At 38.4% G+C, this 13,719-nt stretch overlaps 1 protein-coding gene across 1 annotated transcript in view; it reads left to right on the plus strand.

Moving 5' to 3' along the window:
* The first annotated feature begins 25 nt into the window (after positions 1–25).
* fer1l4 (fer-1 like family member 4) overlaps positions 26–13,719 on the plus strand; it is a 30,840-nt gene continuing 17,146 nt past the window's right edge. The window contains exons 1-14 of the mRNA XM_084929130.1: positions 26–591; positions 2,374–2,429; positions 7,443–7,531; positions 8,130–8,229; positions 8,321–8,418; positions 8,547–8,591; positions 9,340–9,504; positions 9,623–9,683; positions 10,171–10,302; positions 10,381–10,443; positions 10,545–10,629; positions 10,710–10,878; positions 12,461–12,638; positions 13,307–13,493. Coding sequence (XP_084785256.1) covers positions 513–591; positions 2,374–2,429; positions 7,443–7,531; positions 8,130–8,229; positions 8,321–8,418; positions 8,547–8,591; positions 9,340–9,504; positions 9,623–9,683; positions 10,171–10,302; positions 10,381–10,443; positions 10,545–10,629; positions 10,710–10,878; positions 12,461–12,638; positions 13,307–13,493 — 1,507 coding nt within the window. The 5' untranslated portion in view covers positions 26–512. The remainder of the gene's footprint in view (positions 592–2,373; positions 2,430–7,442; positions 7,532–8,129; positions 8,230–8,320; positions 8,419–8,546; positions 8,592–9,339; positions 9,505–9,622; positions 9,684–10,170; positions 10,303–10,380; positions 10,444–10,544; positions 10,630–10,709; positions 10,879–12,460; positions 12,639–13,306; positions 13,494–13,719) is intronic.

Here is a 13,719-nt window from a genome sequence, read left to right on the forward strand (position 1 = left end):
TTCTTCTTATCTTTACTTACTGAGAGAAGGATTGTTTGTTTAGCTAGTCTACCTCTCAGCATGAATGATTTCTCACACAAACATACTGACGTTCATGTTTCAGCTCCATCGGGTTGAAATGGAGGCTTTACTCTTTATATTCAGTTGAACACACTCAGAGCTGGTCAAACTATCTGATCATCTGTGCTGGAATCAAACATTTGTTTCCCCATCATAGAGTTCATCGACTCAAAGTTAAAACTGCTTCCTGGAACAGGGTGCAGGTGAACGCTGCAGAAGCCTGGAGTGTGTGCGTGTGTGCTTTCTGAGGAGGAAACTAGTTGAGCAACTGTATTTGCTTTCTCAAACATTTAAAAGGACCTGCCCTACACACACACACACACTTTAACAAGACTAACTGTACAGTCACACACACAGTTTCATACCGCTGAAGAGGGAAGACGGAGAAGAAGCAATGAGTTGACTTCATAAGGACATGATGTAAATAGACAGAAAAACAGGTGTCTGTTATCATGTCCATCACTGTGAATCTGAAGAGGATCTTTAACCTGCCTGGACGATCTGACAGAAAGGTCGAACTCTGCTTCAGAGGTCGGTAACACACAGCAGCAATGTCCGCACACACCTTTGGTCTCTTTGGCACATTAAGTGAAACAAAAGTGTGAGGACACACATGATCTGTGTTCTTGGTTTGCTTTATTGAACTTCTATCGGGGTTTTTCTTATCGTAAAAGTAACAGTACCAAACTGTAAAAATGCAACAATGTAAATTCTACATAAAAATACTGGAAGTATAAAAACTAGCAGAAAAGTGCCAATAATTTAAAACAAGTAAATCCAGAGTATTACATTTAAAAGCTGCATTACTGATTTGTGATTATGGGTTTTTATTGTGGTGGCAGAGCAGTGTAGAGTTCATTGTCACTGCGTTACATCTTCTGTTTACATTTGAGACTCTGACGTTAGAGATAAACTGTTTTTTTAAACTTCAGCCAATCCTTGATTTTGTTCTACTTCACTTCCTCTGGAGGGACACTGGTAAGAGGAGGAGAAATGGGAACAAATACATAAACTACAAACAGATGTAGCAACTGAAACAAGGGAAAAGTTATTTTAGCACTGCTGGCATGTGGAGATTTATTTATTTTGTTTATTTTTAAGCTGAGAAATTCACAGCATGAATTTAAATTTCATACAGTGAACAAATAAGAAAATCAAACATGAAGCTCAGATGATGAGTAAAAACACGTTGAAGCTCAAATGATTGACAGGATTAAAGAAGCATTAAACTACACAAGGATGATGTTTATTGTTTAGGTTCACATTTCCAGTGTTTTTTGTAGTTGCTGTTGTTGTTTTAATCAATTTTATCTAGTTTTTCGTGATATCTACTGATGATTTTTTGATGTGGTCCGAAGCCAACTTCAGTCTTGACTGAAACCAGCTTATTGTTTCATTATTGCCAGCAGCTGTACTGGTGTAAAACAGGCTGTGCTAAGAAGAGCGTTAAAGTGTACTCTGTGATGGTCTTTTCATTACAGCGTACAGAAAAGTTTATTTGTCAGCATTTGAACAAACATTAAATTGCTACACATGTACACGTACGGGTGTTACTCAGTCAACATTAAAATAAGTCCCTACACTGCAGAGGTGAAGTATTCAGATGCTGATGCGTATATTATCAGGGATTCAATTAGAAGTAAAGGCGGTGCATTTAAAGTATTTAAGTAACTGTGACCACCACACCATTATAAACTGGTTTTAGAGTGTTTTATTGATGCATTAACGTGTAAATAAAACATTGCTGTACTTCAGTTGGTGCTTTTTTGTAAGATGTTTATAATTTTTTCATAATCTTACAATCTGTTTATTATCTCATTCTAACAACTGATCTGGTTTGGCTTTGTAATAAATTCATACTATGATGACGATGAAGTTAAAATAATTAACAGTGAATGAGCTTTTGGCCAAAATATATTTATTATATATATTATATATAATTATTGTAATTATTAAAACAATGCCATTGACATTACTTTGAATTAAATAGTCATTAAAGCTGTATTTGTAAATGTTGTCAGATAGTTTAAATTAAAACATATTTAAGACTAGGATCACTCATTTCTGTGCAAAAAAACAATGAGGTACATTTTTTTCTGAAATGTTGCAGCTTGAAATGATGAAAATTACAGCAAGTTATTGAATTACACATCTTTTTTAAGAAGAAAGAGACACGTAAATACAAAGCAAAAAACAAAAAAACATAGCCACAAAGTGGAACATTAGACAAGGCAGTATTGTTTTATTGCTATGTTTATATTTTATTTACAGTGTGCAGACAAAAGCATCACAGTCTGTCTGTCTTTCCTTCAGGTTTCACCCATAAAACCAGAGTCCTGCAGTGTGAGAATGTGGCTATCTTCAATGAGGTCAGTAAACCATATTATGCTATGGACATGCTCATGTCATTCAGAAAAGCGCCAGCTGGATGTATTCCTGTAAGCATATTCTGCAGATGAACATTTAAAATCTCTAACCAAAGGATTTTTGGTGCTGGAAGCTTTCTGGTTTCCATCTGCTTTTTTCTTGTTTTCTGAGCGCCATTGAACAATCACAGGCATTAGTTGGATTTGGGTAAATGGTCTATGCAGACCTCCAGAGTCTAAAGTTACCAGGCTAGCTTACCCGTCCTCATAATCCCCAGATGTATAGTTACCTGACAAATCTGCTTTCCAAAACTATCTTCAAACTATGACCAGTTATAAACCCAGTCCCTTGAAACCTGCATTTTTCTCTAATGATCTCCAGGGGGCGACTCCTCTGGTTGCACGAAGATGCGAGACTGTCTATAAAACAATGGCGCTAAATCGTATTTTGACTTTACTATGGAGTTTTTATTCTCAGTCTGTATTTTAAAGTCTTCCTCAACACAGCGAGATATTAAATTTGTAAGTTAGATTAAAGCAGTGGTTAATATAGCTGTAACAAAATTGCGATGGAGAAGCTGGCACTTTATACCATCGCTCTCAGTTTCTCAATTCAGATCCACAAGTTAGTTGTGTCTGATTAAAAAACAAACAAACAAAACAAAACAAAAACAAAAGCGTGACGAGACCGGCCAAAATGCTTAGCTTGCATTTTCTAAATAGGAGGCCACAAATCAAAGGGAGGCATCAGTATTTCGTTTCTTGTGTGACTCTGGCGTTTAGAGAGATGTCTGTTCAGATGGGAGTGCGGAGATTAGCCTTCATTCTAATGGAAGCCCTCATACACGTGATTTATGCACAGGTTTGTGCATACACACTTTTAGTAAGTAAGAGCATTTGAGATTTCAGATCAAATGATTTTTCATCCTTTCTGTCTGTTCTGGTCTGTACTTCTTTGTTTATCGTTATCAGGACCACGTTGAACTCGCAGGGGGGCTGTTTGACACGTCAGACTTGGTTTTAAGAGGACAATAAATGGTCAGTTTGAGGCTCCTCACAAAGACAGAAACGCTGTGCGCGTGTTGGAGCTGGTAGCTGCTGCTGTTTGCCTGCTACAGATTGAAACTCTTTTAATTAAGCTGATATGAGAGTGTACCCCTCCTATAGTGCACACACAGCCACTCCTTCAGTACACACGCCTGCTACTGGCATGAATTGACGTTAATCTGCTTCACTCTGTTAAGACAGATGTGATAGATGAATCCATCCTCCTGGCATGGCTCACGGTCTGTTAGCTGGTTGGTCCACCAAACTGATCAGGTGTAAAATATTTAAACAACAACTCAACATGAAGGTTTTGATAGACATAACAGCCCATCCAATCCTAGACTGAACTACAACACTGGACTGATAGTTTTGGTTTGCAAACCAAACCGACATCAACAAATTCTGCTTGTAATCTTGTGACATTTGGTACAGACATCATGCAGAGAGGCTGTATTGTTCAGTTAATTCTGATTAATTCTCATGGATGTAACTACCATTCACAGTCCTTTATAATCTTTATTATCAGGTCATAGTTTGAATTTATCTAAAGCTGTCATTTATGACCAAAACCAAAAAGTCCAACATTTTAACTGTATGACATGTATGTGTGGCATTTTATCGAGCTGCTGCACTTATAGTTGTAACTGTGACAGGATTCCTTCCGATAAGCTTTAAGGCGACTTTTGTAGTGAGTTCACACAAAAGAAAAAGGTTTAACAAAATGACATTATTGTGTGAATAAAATGTCATAAGACATGAGGAGATTCAACAAAGCTGACAAACTACCAAACCGAGAAACTCGTGCAGAGATTCTTTGTCTATTAATTATTTAATGACATAGAAGGAAGACAAGAATATTTCAGTGCACAGAGCCAGAAACTGTACTCGAAAAAGAAAGCAAACACCATCAATTATACATCCTGAGTATGAAGATAGCAACGGGCACCTTTTTCTAGTTACTTGTGTTTTTAGAGCACAGAAGGCTACAAGAAAAGCCATCTGACCGAAATTCTTAAATGGGAACCATGACCACAGGCTAATCAGAAATTAATGCCAAAACCAGAAATATTTACGGGGTCTTAAGTATTAAAAGTATTTTGATTGGAGACAGGCCAGCATTAGGATACGGAGATGCCCAGTGAAAATATGGTGATGACATTTAAGCACAGATTCACCCATGAGGTGAGCTACTAAAATAAAGAATATTTATACTATTTTAATGATATTTATTTATTAGTTGGGCAGCACAGTGGTTAGCACTGTTGCCTCACAGCAAGGAGTTCCTAAGTTCAATTCCACCACCAGGCCAGGGTCTTTCTTTGCAGAGTTTGCTGTTTGCCCAGTTTCTCCCCGGATACGTCCAAAGACATGCAGTTAGTGGTTAATTGGCAACACTAAATTGTCCATAGGTTTGAATGCAGGAGTGAATGTGAGCGCAAATGATTGTCTCGATGCGTTATCCCTGTGACAGACTGGCAACCTATCTAGGGTGTACCCTCCCTCTCGCCCTTAGATAGCTGGGACAGGCCCGTGACCCTGAGAGGGATAAGCAGAAGAGAGTGGATATTTATTATTTTTTATATTATGCATTCTTCTATTTTATTTTTAATTTAAATATTTGTTTTAATGCACACACTTCAGTTTAACATGTTTCCAGGACAGAGCATGACACTCATGTGCTGCATAGAGAGCTGTTCATTTCCAACTAATGCCCCTAATTGGGCTTTTACATCCAACATGCGCACACTTAAGTTTAACAAGAAAAATATTACTACATTTATAAAAGTGCAAAAGTGTAAAATCGTATTATAAATAATTAATAACTGGCTGCAGCTCTGACTTGCTTTAAAGAAATGAGAGCTTTCAACATTCTTCCAAAAGAGATATATCTAAGAGGATACTTCTCTGCCAAATGTCAGAATACAAGTTTATGGTACCTAATGAAGCACCTGGCAACATTTCTGGGCAGCAGAGATTTTGGCAGCATTGCTGTGACACAGTGTCAAAAATACTCTCTTTAAACTTGACTCTCGCCATATTGCCATCTTTGGTGTCCCAGTGGAGTAACAACGATTCTCCACCAGTTAGATGGAGATCTCACCTCATTATTGGCAATGTGACACCTATTCCTACTCCATCAGCAATGCTCCGTCCCATGTGCAGTGGCTCTATGATACAATGTCTTTTCTTAAACCTGATATGATCAACCATTCTGTCTGAGGCAAATCCCACAACTTCTCACATGTGGAAAGCCTTCCTGACACATTTTAGGTCATTATAATCCCCGTCTCCAGATAGTGTCCCCCATCCATGTTATCCCACCTTCTTGATTCTGTATCTATTGACTTATTAGTTTTTTCTTTTTCTCTCTTATTGTTTCTTCTGTGATGGATTTTGGAAGTACTTTGAAAGGCCTTTCCGCCAATAAATACATTAAAAGAAAAAGAAACACTATTGCATGATTTCAAAGATGAAAAAAGAAAGCCAAGTAAAAGCCTCAGTCTCATTACATAACCTCCTGTTTGTTGATAAAGTTATACAGGAACCTCTTGTGACGTGATCATGAGTATCTGAGTATATATTTCTTTGCTTCTGAGTCAGACATCTGTTTGTTCTTCAGGTGTGACCAGGTGAGTGTATCTGTGTGTGTCTGCCACACCGTGATTAACAGCTGAAGTGGAAAATGTCCAAAGTTCTTTCCTGGATCTAGATTTAATTTTTCTATTTGTTTAAGGCTCAAATTCTTTTAGTACAACAATTACAAGATGTCATGGCTGAGAAAACAGAAATATTAACATTCAAAATAAAAACTGAACTTTTACAAATAAATGAAGCTAAATAACTGTGAATCATGATAAGTGATGAATCCTGACAGATTTGTTTCTTTATGACTTTTATCTGTGAATCCCAGCATGTTAATTAAAAATCATGATGTAATTGTCAAACTGCATCATAGAGCCATATTTTGCTTTTATCTATGCTTCAGATACAAGAAGTATGTCTGAAAATGTAGGCACCGGAGGCATTGCACAGTAGCTGATATAAAGTTTTACACAACAAATGTGTAAACCAAGAATATGAAGATGATTTGGCACAAAGATAGTGTGGTTTTATTTTATTTTTCCTTACTTTTTCACATCTCTTTATTGAATTTTCAAATGTATTCTGGTACATAAATATACACCCCCAATCCATCCCAACTCCTGAACTGTTCCCACCCCAGTAGGCTACAGTTATGGTTTTATGGATGTATTATTTATTTTCACAATAAAATGAAGTACAGCTTTCTTTTCTGTGGGATAAATATTATTTTTTGAAATTCTGAGTGACTTCTATTGAAATAAATTCCAAAAATATTTTCTAAACTGTAAAAAAATCACTTAACCCAGATTTTTGACTCAAAGTGTCATTTTTTCCCCCTTCTTGTTTCCATTTTTTTTTTTTTTTACTCAGACTTACTGGGTTTTTTGGTTCAATCACTGCCTCCAAAAATGTCCTTAGTCAAGGCACTGAAAGATTAATGCATAATGTTTTAAATGAAATCAGGTCAGTATAAGTGTAAAACTGTGGAAAACTCCCGTTCTTGATTGTTTTGTGTTGGTGGTATGTTTTAAGACCATTAATGGTTTTTGTTTTGAGTCCAGTGTCTTTTTTTTAAGAAGAAATTGTACAAATGACTGCAGCTCTGACCAAAGACTCCTTCAATTTTTTGTTCAAAAATGTTTTTTCATGTAGATTTCTACCAGCAGAATGGCAAAAATAATCTCAAAACAAATCTACTTGTTGTCGTTGTGTTTAGATGTCAGAGGATGCAAGACTTCAGTCTTTTATAGTGTGTTTTATAGTGTATGGAAGCATAACTACCATGTTTGTAAACCTCTGAACGAAGCTCAGTCATCTGAATTCAGTGAAGAAGTCGTTAAATACATTCAAAACTCTGTGTGTGTATGTGTGTGTGTGTACTTGCAGCATTTCCGATGGCCTCACTACGGTAAAGAGATCAGTACTGAAGTTTTGACCGTCAGCGTTTACAACTGCAGTAAATTCTTCTCTAACAGGTAACACACACACACACACACACACACACACACGCACGCACACACACACACACACACACACACACACACGCACACACACACACACTCATCCAACAGATTAACAAAAACTTCATCATCACATCTTATTATCAATTTGTCATCATGAAATAGTAACTAATAATGATAATTAATAGTAAAAGGTAAGTTCTTGGTGAGTTTATTGGGTGCTTTCAATTATTATGATGAACACTCACACGTCTCTGCTGGGAGGACCTAATAACATAGATTATATACACAGAAATGATCATATTTGGATGAGAGGGTGGAGTGCTAATCCTAGCAAGCCTGATTAGCATCCTTCCATCCGTGATCTGTGCAATGAACAGACACAGATTTGCTAATTATTGTTATTCAGCCCTGCAGTTGCTCCATGAATAAGATGTGAGAAAAATGAAAATGAAGTAATGAAAAGCACCTGTGATGTTAGAGTAGAAAGAAAAAGAAATTCAGTTTTGACATGTTTATACATTTTTACTTTCTCTATATTGACTAAATTGTATTTTTAAGCGTAAATATCAAATGCTGTTGTGTAAGTTATACTGAAAGCTTGTTTTTGTAGACTACTTGGGAAGCTGATCATCAGCCTCCAGCATGTCGTGACTTCTGGGAGGTTGGTAGTACGGGAACCGCTCACCGATGCCAGCTACAGCCTGACTGATGTGAGGACGCACAATCATACGCCGTGCTGTATGAAAGTCTGGATTTTTAATTCAAACACTTACCTCTGGTTACATTTCCCTCTTTCTGTAGATCTACATTGAGCTGGAAATTCGGTTTCATCCACTTGAAGGAACCGCAGGAACCTGGGATGGACGGGACTTTCTGAGCATAGATGAAGAAAAGGATGAGTAAGTAATATATATGCTGGACAGAAAAATCTTTTTTTTTAATCTCATCTGCAATAAAGACCTGTTTTATGAAAGCGGCCACTGCAAGATGTTTTTAGCTTGGCTAGTTTTGTTCTTTTGTTCTTCAGATCAACTCTGGTCATCAGAAATGAAGGAGCTGATGACATTGAAGGGTGAGAATTAACATCACTTACATAATCTTTAAAGTGAGCTGACACCAAAGCTGCTCTGTACATAGAGTAAAACTCTTCCTCACAGGAGTCTCCGATTCATTAATCATTAAAGCTTTTTATCAAGCAGTCAGTCTACAGTAATGTCAGTTTATTTATTTTTATAGCCCGATGTATCACGCATAAAGATTTAATGGGCTTCATGTGCATAATAGCATATTAAAAATAAAACAAAAGAAAATAAATATTTAAAGAGTCACTGATATATTCAAACAAACAAACAAAAAAAAGCCCAAAGATACCACAAATACAAAACAAATAAAAAGAAAAAACAAGAAAATCATCTCAGGCTTGATGATTAATTAATCTCTGCTTCCATCCACCTCGACCCCTCCCTCTGTGGAGGCCATAGGTCTATGATAACGTCATCTTCCTCATGCTTTCCCTTCATCTTTCCTTCATTATTTTGAGTCACACTTTCGCTCCTTTTCATGTGTATAGAAGTGTGTATGTTAGAATGAATGTGTGACCCTATGTGTCTGCATGCGTATCTTTGATATGTGGCTTTTATTCAAACTAGGAAACACTTTGTAAGTCCGTGTTTATTGTTATTATTATTATTCACAAAAGTGTGGCAAGCCTCTCTGACCATTCACGGTGTCTCACTCTAGTCCAAGCCTGTGCACTGCTGGAATAACGTTCCTGTAAATCGTGGTTGAGTTTGTCACTGTGTCTCATATTTTCCCATCAGGCAGCGGACAATCGGCCGCCTCGATCAGTTGGACAGAGAGGCTCAGCGCCTGGGGCAGAATCTGCTTCCGAGGGATGAGGAAGACGAGGATGATGATTACGATGATTACGATGATGATGTGATGGACATGGAGGCTTCGAACGTCATCTTTACTTCTCTGCTGAGGTAAATCTGGTTACCTTCTCTATGTTATACTACCTGTAGCTTATCTGAGTGAAGGTGAAATGATTACTGTCTGCTGTTTTATGTGTGGGTGTGTGTTTGTGCGTGCGTGTGTGCGCAGTCGTTGCAGGCCGCTGTCTAAAAGTTCTGTTGGAGCAATGCCCAGAGTCCAGAGTTTCCAGGTGAGTTCATGCAGCTATTTATTTCTGAGGCTGGTGTTTACAGGACAGGTTCAGGTCAGGGATGCCAAACATGCGGCACGCAGACCACAACCTGTTCTCAAGATGGGTCCAATCCAGCCAACTGCCTGGCTTCGCAAAGAGAGAAACCTGTAGGAGAAGAACTTTTGAGTATATTTTAGAATATTGGAGTTTTATATTGGAGTTAATATTCTTATTATCTGTTTTGGTTTACTTCTTTACATACCATGAAGCAAAAACACATTTCTTACAGTTTTTATGTAAAGGTCTTACTCCAGTGGGCTGGATTTGAGTCTTTTTGTCAGGCCAATTCTCGTCCTTGTGCCTTATGTTTAACACCAACATGTGCTTTAGATAAAGTCAACAGACAGACCTGGGTATCACTCAGTCCTCTATCATTACACACTATAAAGACCATAAATTTGAATTGTGTGTGTGTGTGTGTGTGTGTGTGTGTGTGTGTGTACAGGTAAATGTGAACATCCTCGAGGCCCAGAAGCTGGTTGGAGTGAACATCAACCCTGCAGTTTTCATCAGCGTAGGAAACCAGAAAAGACACACTGCAACTCAGAAATCCACCAACTGTCCGTTCTACAATGAGGTACAGTGGAGTGGAGATAAGAGCAGAACACAGTAGACTGCAGTAGAGTCCATCACAGTTTTTTTTCTGTTCTTTCAGAACTTCCAGTTTGACTTCCAGGAGGCTCCACAGACTTTCCTTGATAAAGTCATAGAGATTAAGGTCAGCTCTATTAATTTTCCAATTGTCTCTCATGATGTTGCCATGGTGACATACTTGAGGGTATGGCCTAAGTGAACACCTGTGATGTTTCTTCCTCTCAGGTGTTCCACAGGCGGACTTTGGCCTTCCTGTTGACCCACATTGGAACCTTCAAGATTGACATATCTACCGTGTACAACCAGCCGGGTATAAGTACTTTTCACAGTGTGGTACTCTGATCTGACTACTGCAGTACTCACTGACCTCTTTTCTCTCTGCCTCTCCAGACCACCGCTTCTACCAGAAGTGGGCTCCTCTCACAGATCCTGCAGATACAAGGTCAGGGATCAAAGGTTATGTTAAGGCCAGCCTCAATGTGCTAATGAAGGGGGATACTCTGAGCATGCCCAGTCTGCCACCGTCCTCCTCGTCTGGAGCCACCGAAGACATTGAAAAGTCAGTTCTAATTCAATCAATAATAATCATTACCAATAACATAAAAACAGAAGATGTAAAGAGAACCTGTCATTTCTAGTTTGATACTTTTATTATTATGCAGCAGTTTGTTTTTGTCTGAAACAAGCAGTTTTAGTTCCCTTCACACTCAACCTCCCTTTATACATGGCCTTATTGTTGCCCCTCATAAGCAAACGGTTTGAACAGCAAGTGCGTTGGGCTCTGTATTCACAGGAAATGATTGTATTGGCTGCACTCTGCTGCTTTCTCTGGCATCATGTCGAGTCCCGACAAGTCATCTCGCTCATCTAGCTCTTGACCCATCACAATTCAGTGATAAAATGAAAAATGTGGCAATGAGGACCTCAAGTCATTCTGTGTTTGAGTAATTCTGAGCAGTGCTGCAGGAGGAGCAGTGATTTTTGTGAATTTTAGCTTGCCATGGTATACCAGTCCTTGGGCCAACTGAGCTAAAAACTGCCTGAAACTGAGTGTTTACAGCAGTCTAAAGCCCGTTTTTCCCTAAATGGAATTATTTCCACATTTGCTGACCTCATGTTTAAAACAAAATTATACACCCTCTAATTTGAGTATGAATTGCTGTAAAGTGACAGAAATGAAAGAAAAATACAATAGCTTCCTTGTTTAACAAAATAACACAGTCGTGAATGCAGAGATTATGACTTAACAAGGCTACCTCAGTCCTAGCAGACCCCTAAAATCAAGTGTGGGCACAAATAAATCAACACCACCTCTTATTGTTCCGGATAATTTACCTAATGGAAGCACTTAAGTATTATTAAATTCCGTTCTTTTGAATTCTTTTGGTGACAGAGAAAGACTGGACTCAGAGTGGTCAAGCTCAAAAAATGATCTTTATTTTACATTTCCGGAAATGGAGACCTGAACACACAAACATACAAGCTCAGGTCTGAAAGCATTAGAAGCCAGCATGGTTATATAGTTCTGCTGCACGTCACACAAACATAGTTTCGATATAAACAACTCCTTCTGTGTTACTAGTTCTGCTTTTTCTGTCTGGTTTCCTGTGATTTATTAATATGTCTCTGCACTAAACTTTCTTTACTTCCCCTTACTGAAGTCTCTGTTGCCAAGGCGACCTGTCACCCTCTGACCTAGTTTCTTATGCCTCTATTACAAAGTACAAAAGACAATATAATCAGAAAAGCATTAAGAAAATAAATTTATATCGTAACAGTATGAAATAAAAGAGGTTCTAGGATTGAGCCCTGGTGAACTCCCTGTAAAATAATGTGTTTCAGTATGTTGCCCAAGGATATCTGAACATACAGAAGGGATCAAACCACGTTATTTCTTTCTAAACTTCAGGATTCATTGTGTTTAGATGATGTTATGAGATGGGGTCGTCTGTCTGCTCTTTATTCTAAAGGTTCCAGTTTGCTAACTTTTGTCATGAGTTCAACCACTAAACTTATGGGCGCATCAAATCTCAGCAAAACAAAACTGCAGATCTCGTTGTGAACTACCTATTGAATCTGAGATTGATAAAAACATACAGCACACATCATCAGTGGGTTGTGATATTGTGTTTTTCCTGCAGGAACTTGCTGCTTCCTCGTGGTATGCCTTCTGAGCGCCCCTGGGCTCGGTTCCGTGTCCGGATCTACAGGGCCGAGGGTTTGCCCACCATGGAGGCGGGGCTAATGGCCTTTGTGTCTGTCACTGACAGGACTGTATTCATTGACCCCTATGTGAAGGTGACCTTCGCTGGCCAACAGGTACTCAGATATATAAATGTACAAATGTTGTTTGTGGTCTGAGTGCTGGTTCAGAAGCATTGCTGAAACAAATTTTCCTGCATTTCAACTTGTGTACCAAACTTTGGTTTCTGCTATTGTCACATCTGCAAGAAAAACACAAACAGGATGTTCACAGCTTTATAATATTCATAGGTCAGTTCTGGAATTGCAGTAAATTTTTTGTGCTCATTTTCAACTCTGTTTAGTTTTGCTAGAGTAGCTTCAGAGATTAAAATCATCCTTACCTACATTTTACTGGGCTTGCCTAGCTCCTCCCCCTTCAACCCAACTTTTTTCTAATTAGTTCACCTCCACAAACAGAAGGTCTGGACAGCCTGCAGGTTGGGCTTTCATGCTGACAGCCTAATCTTGACCACATTAGGGATGTTCCTTCTGACTGAATAAATATAGAACCAGGAGTAGAAAGAACTGTCTGATATCGAATGTTTACAGCAGTCTAAGGCCTCCTTTCAGCTTGAAGGGTTTACTTGTACATACACTGACATCACTATCTGAATTGTTGGCCATGTATCATATATCACAGAAAATAACGGAAAGCAGAATAGGCTGTTTTTAAGTTGTTTTGTTTTTGATAACAATGTTTGGAGTTGCCACATTTCATAATCTTTTTGTGTATCTGCTTTCAGGGGGAAACATCTGTCGCCACTGCCACCAACTGCCCAGTTTGGAACGAGGAGATCTCCTTCATTGAACAGTTTCCTCCTCTGGCTCAGCGAATCAAAGTTCAGATTCTCGATGACTCTAAGATGGGCGACATCGCTTTGGCAACTCACTTTCTTGACTTGCAGCAGATCTCTGACCCCACCAGGAATGGTGTGACCCCAGATTTACACTATCTTAATAAAACAATGCATGTGTTTTTCCTTAATTCTATAACAAAATGATGAAAAACTTGAAAATCAAATCTTAATCTGCAAAGATAACCGAGTATTTATCACTTTAACACTTCCTGCTCACTTGTGGTAGGAACAAAGCTTCAATGATTAAAAATTGTATTATTGGTAAACTGAAAAGTTTTAAGCAAAGCAATAAGTATTGA

This window comes from Perissodus microlepis, chromosome 5 (assembly GCF_051167445.1).
Source record: "Perissodus microlepis isolate ML-2025 ecotype Zambia chromosome 5, ASM5116744v1, whole genome shotgun sequence".
NCBI classification, from domain to species: Eukaryota; Metazoa; Chordata; class Actinopteri; order Cichliformes; family Cichlidae; genus Perissodus; species Perissodus microlepis.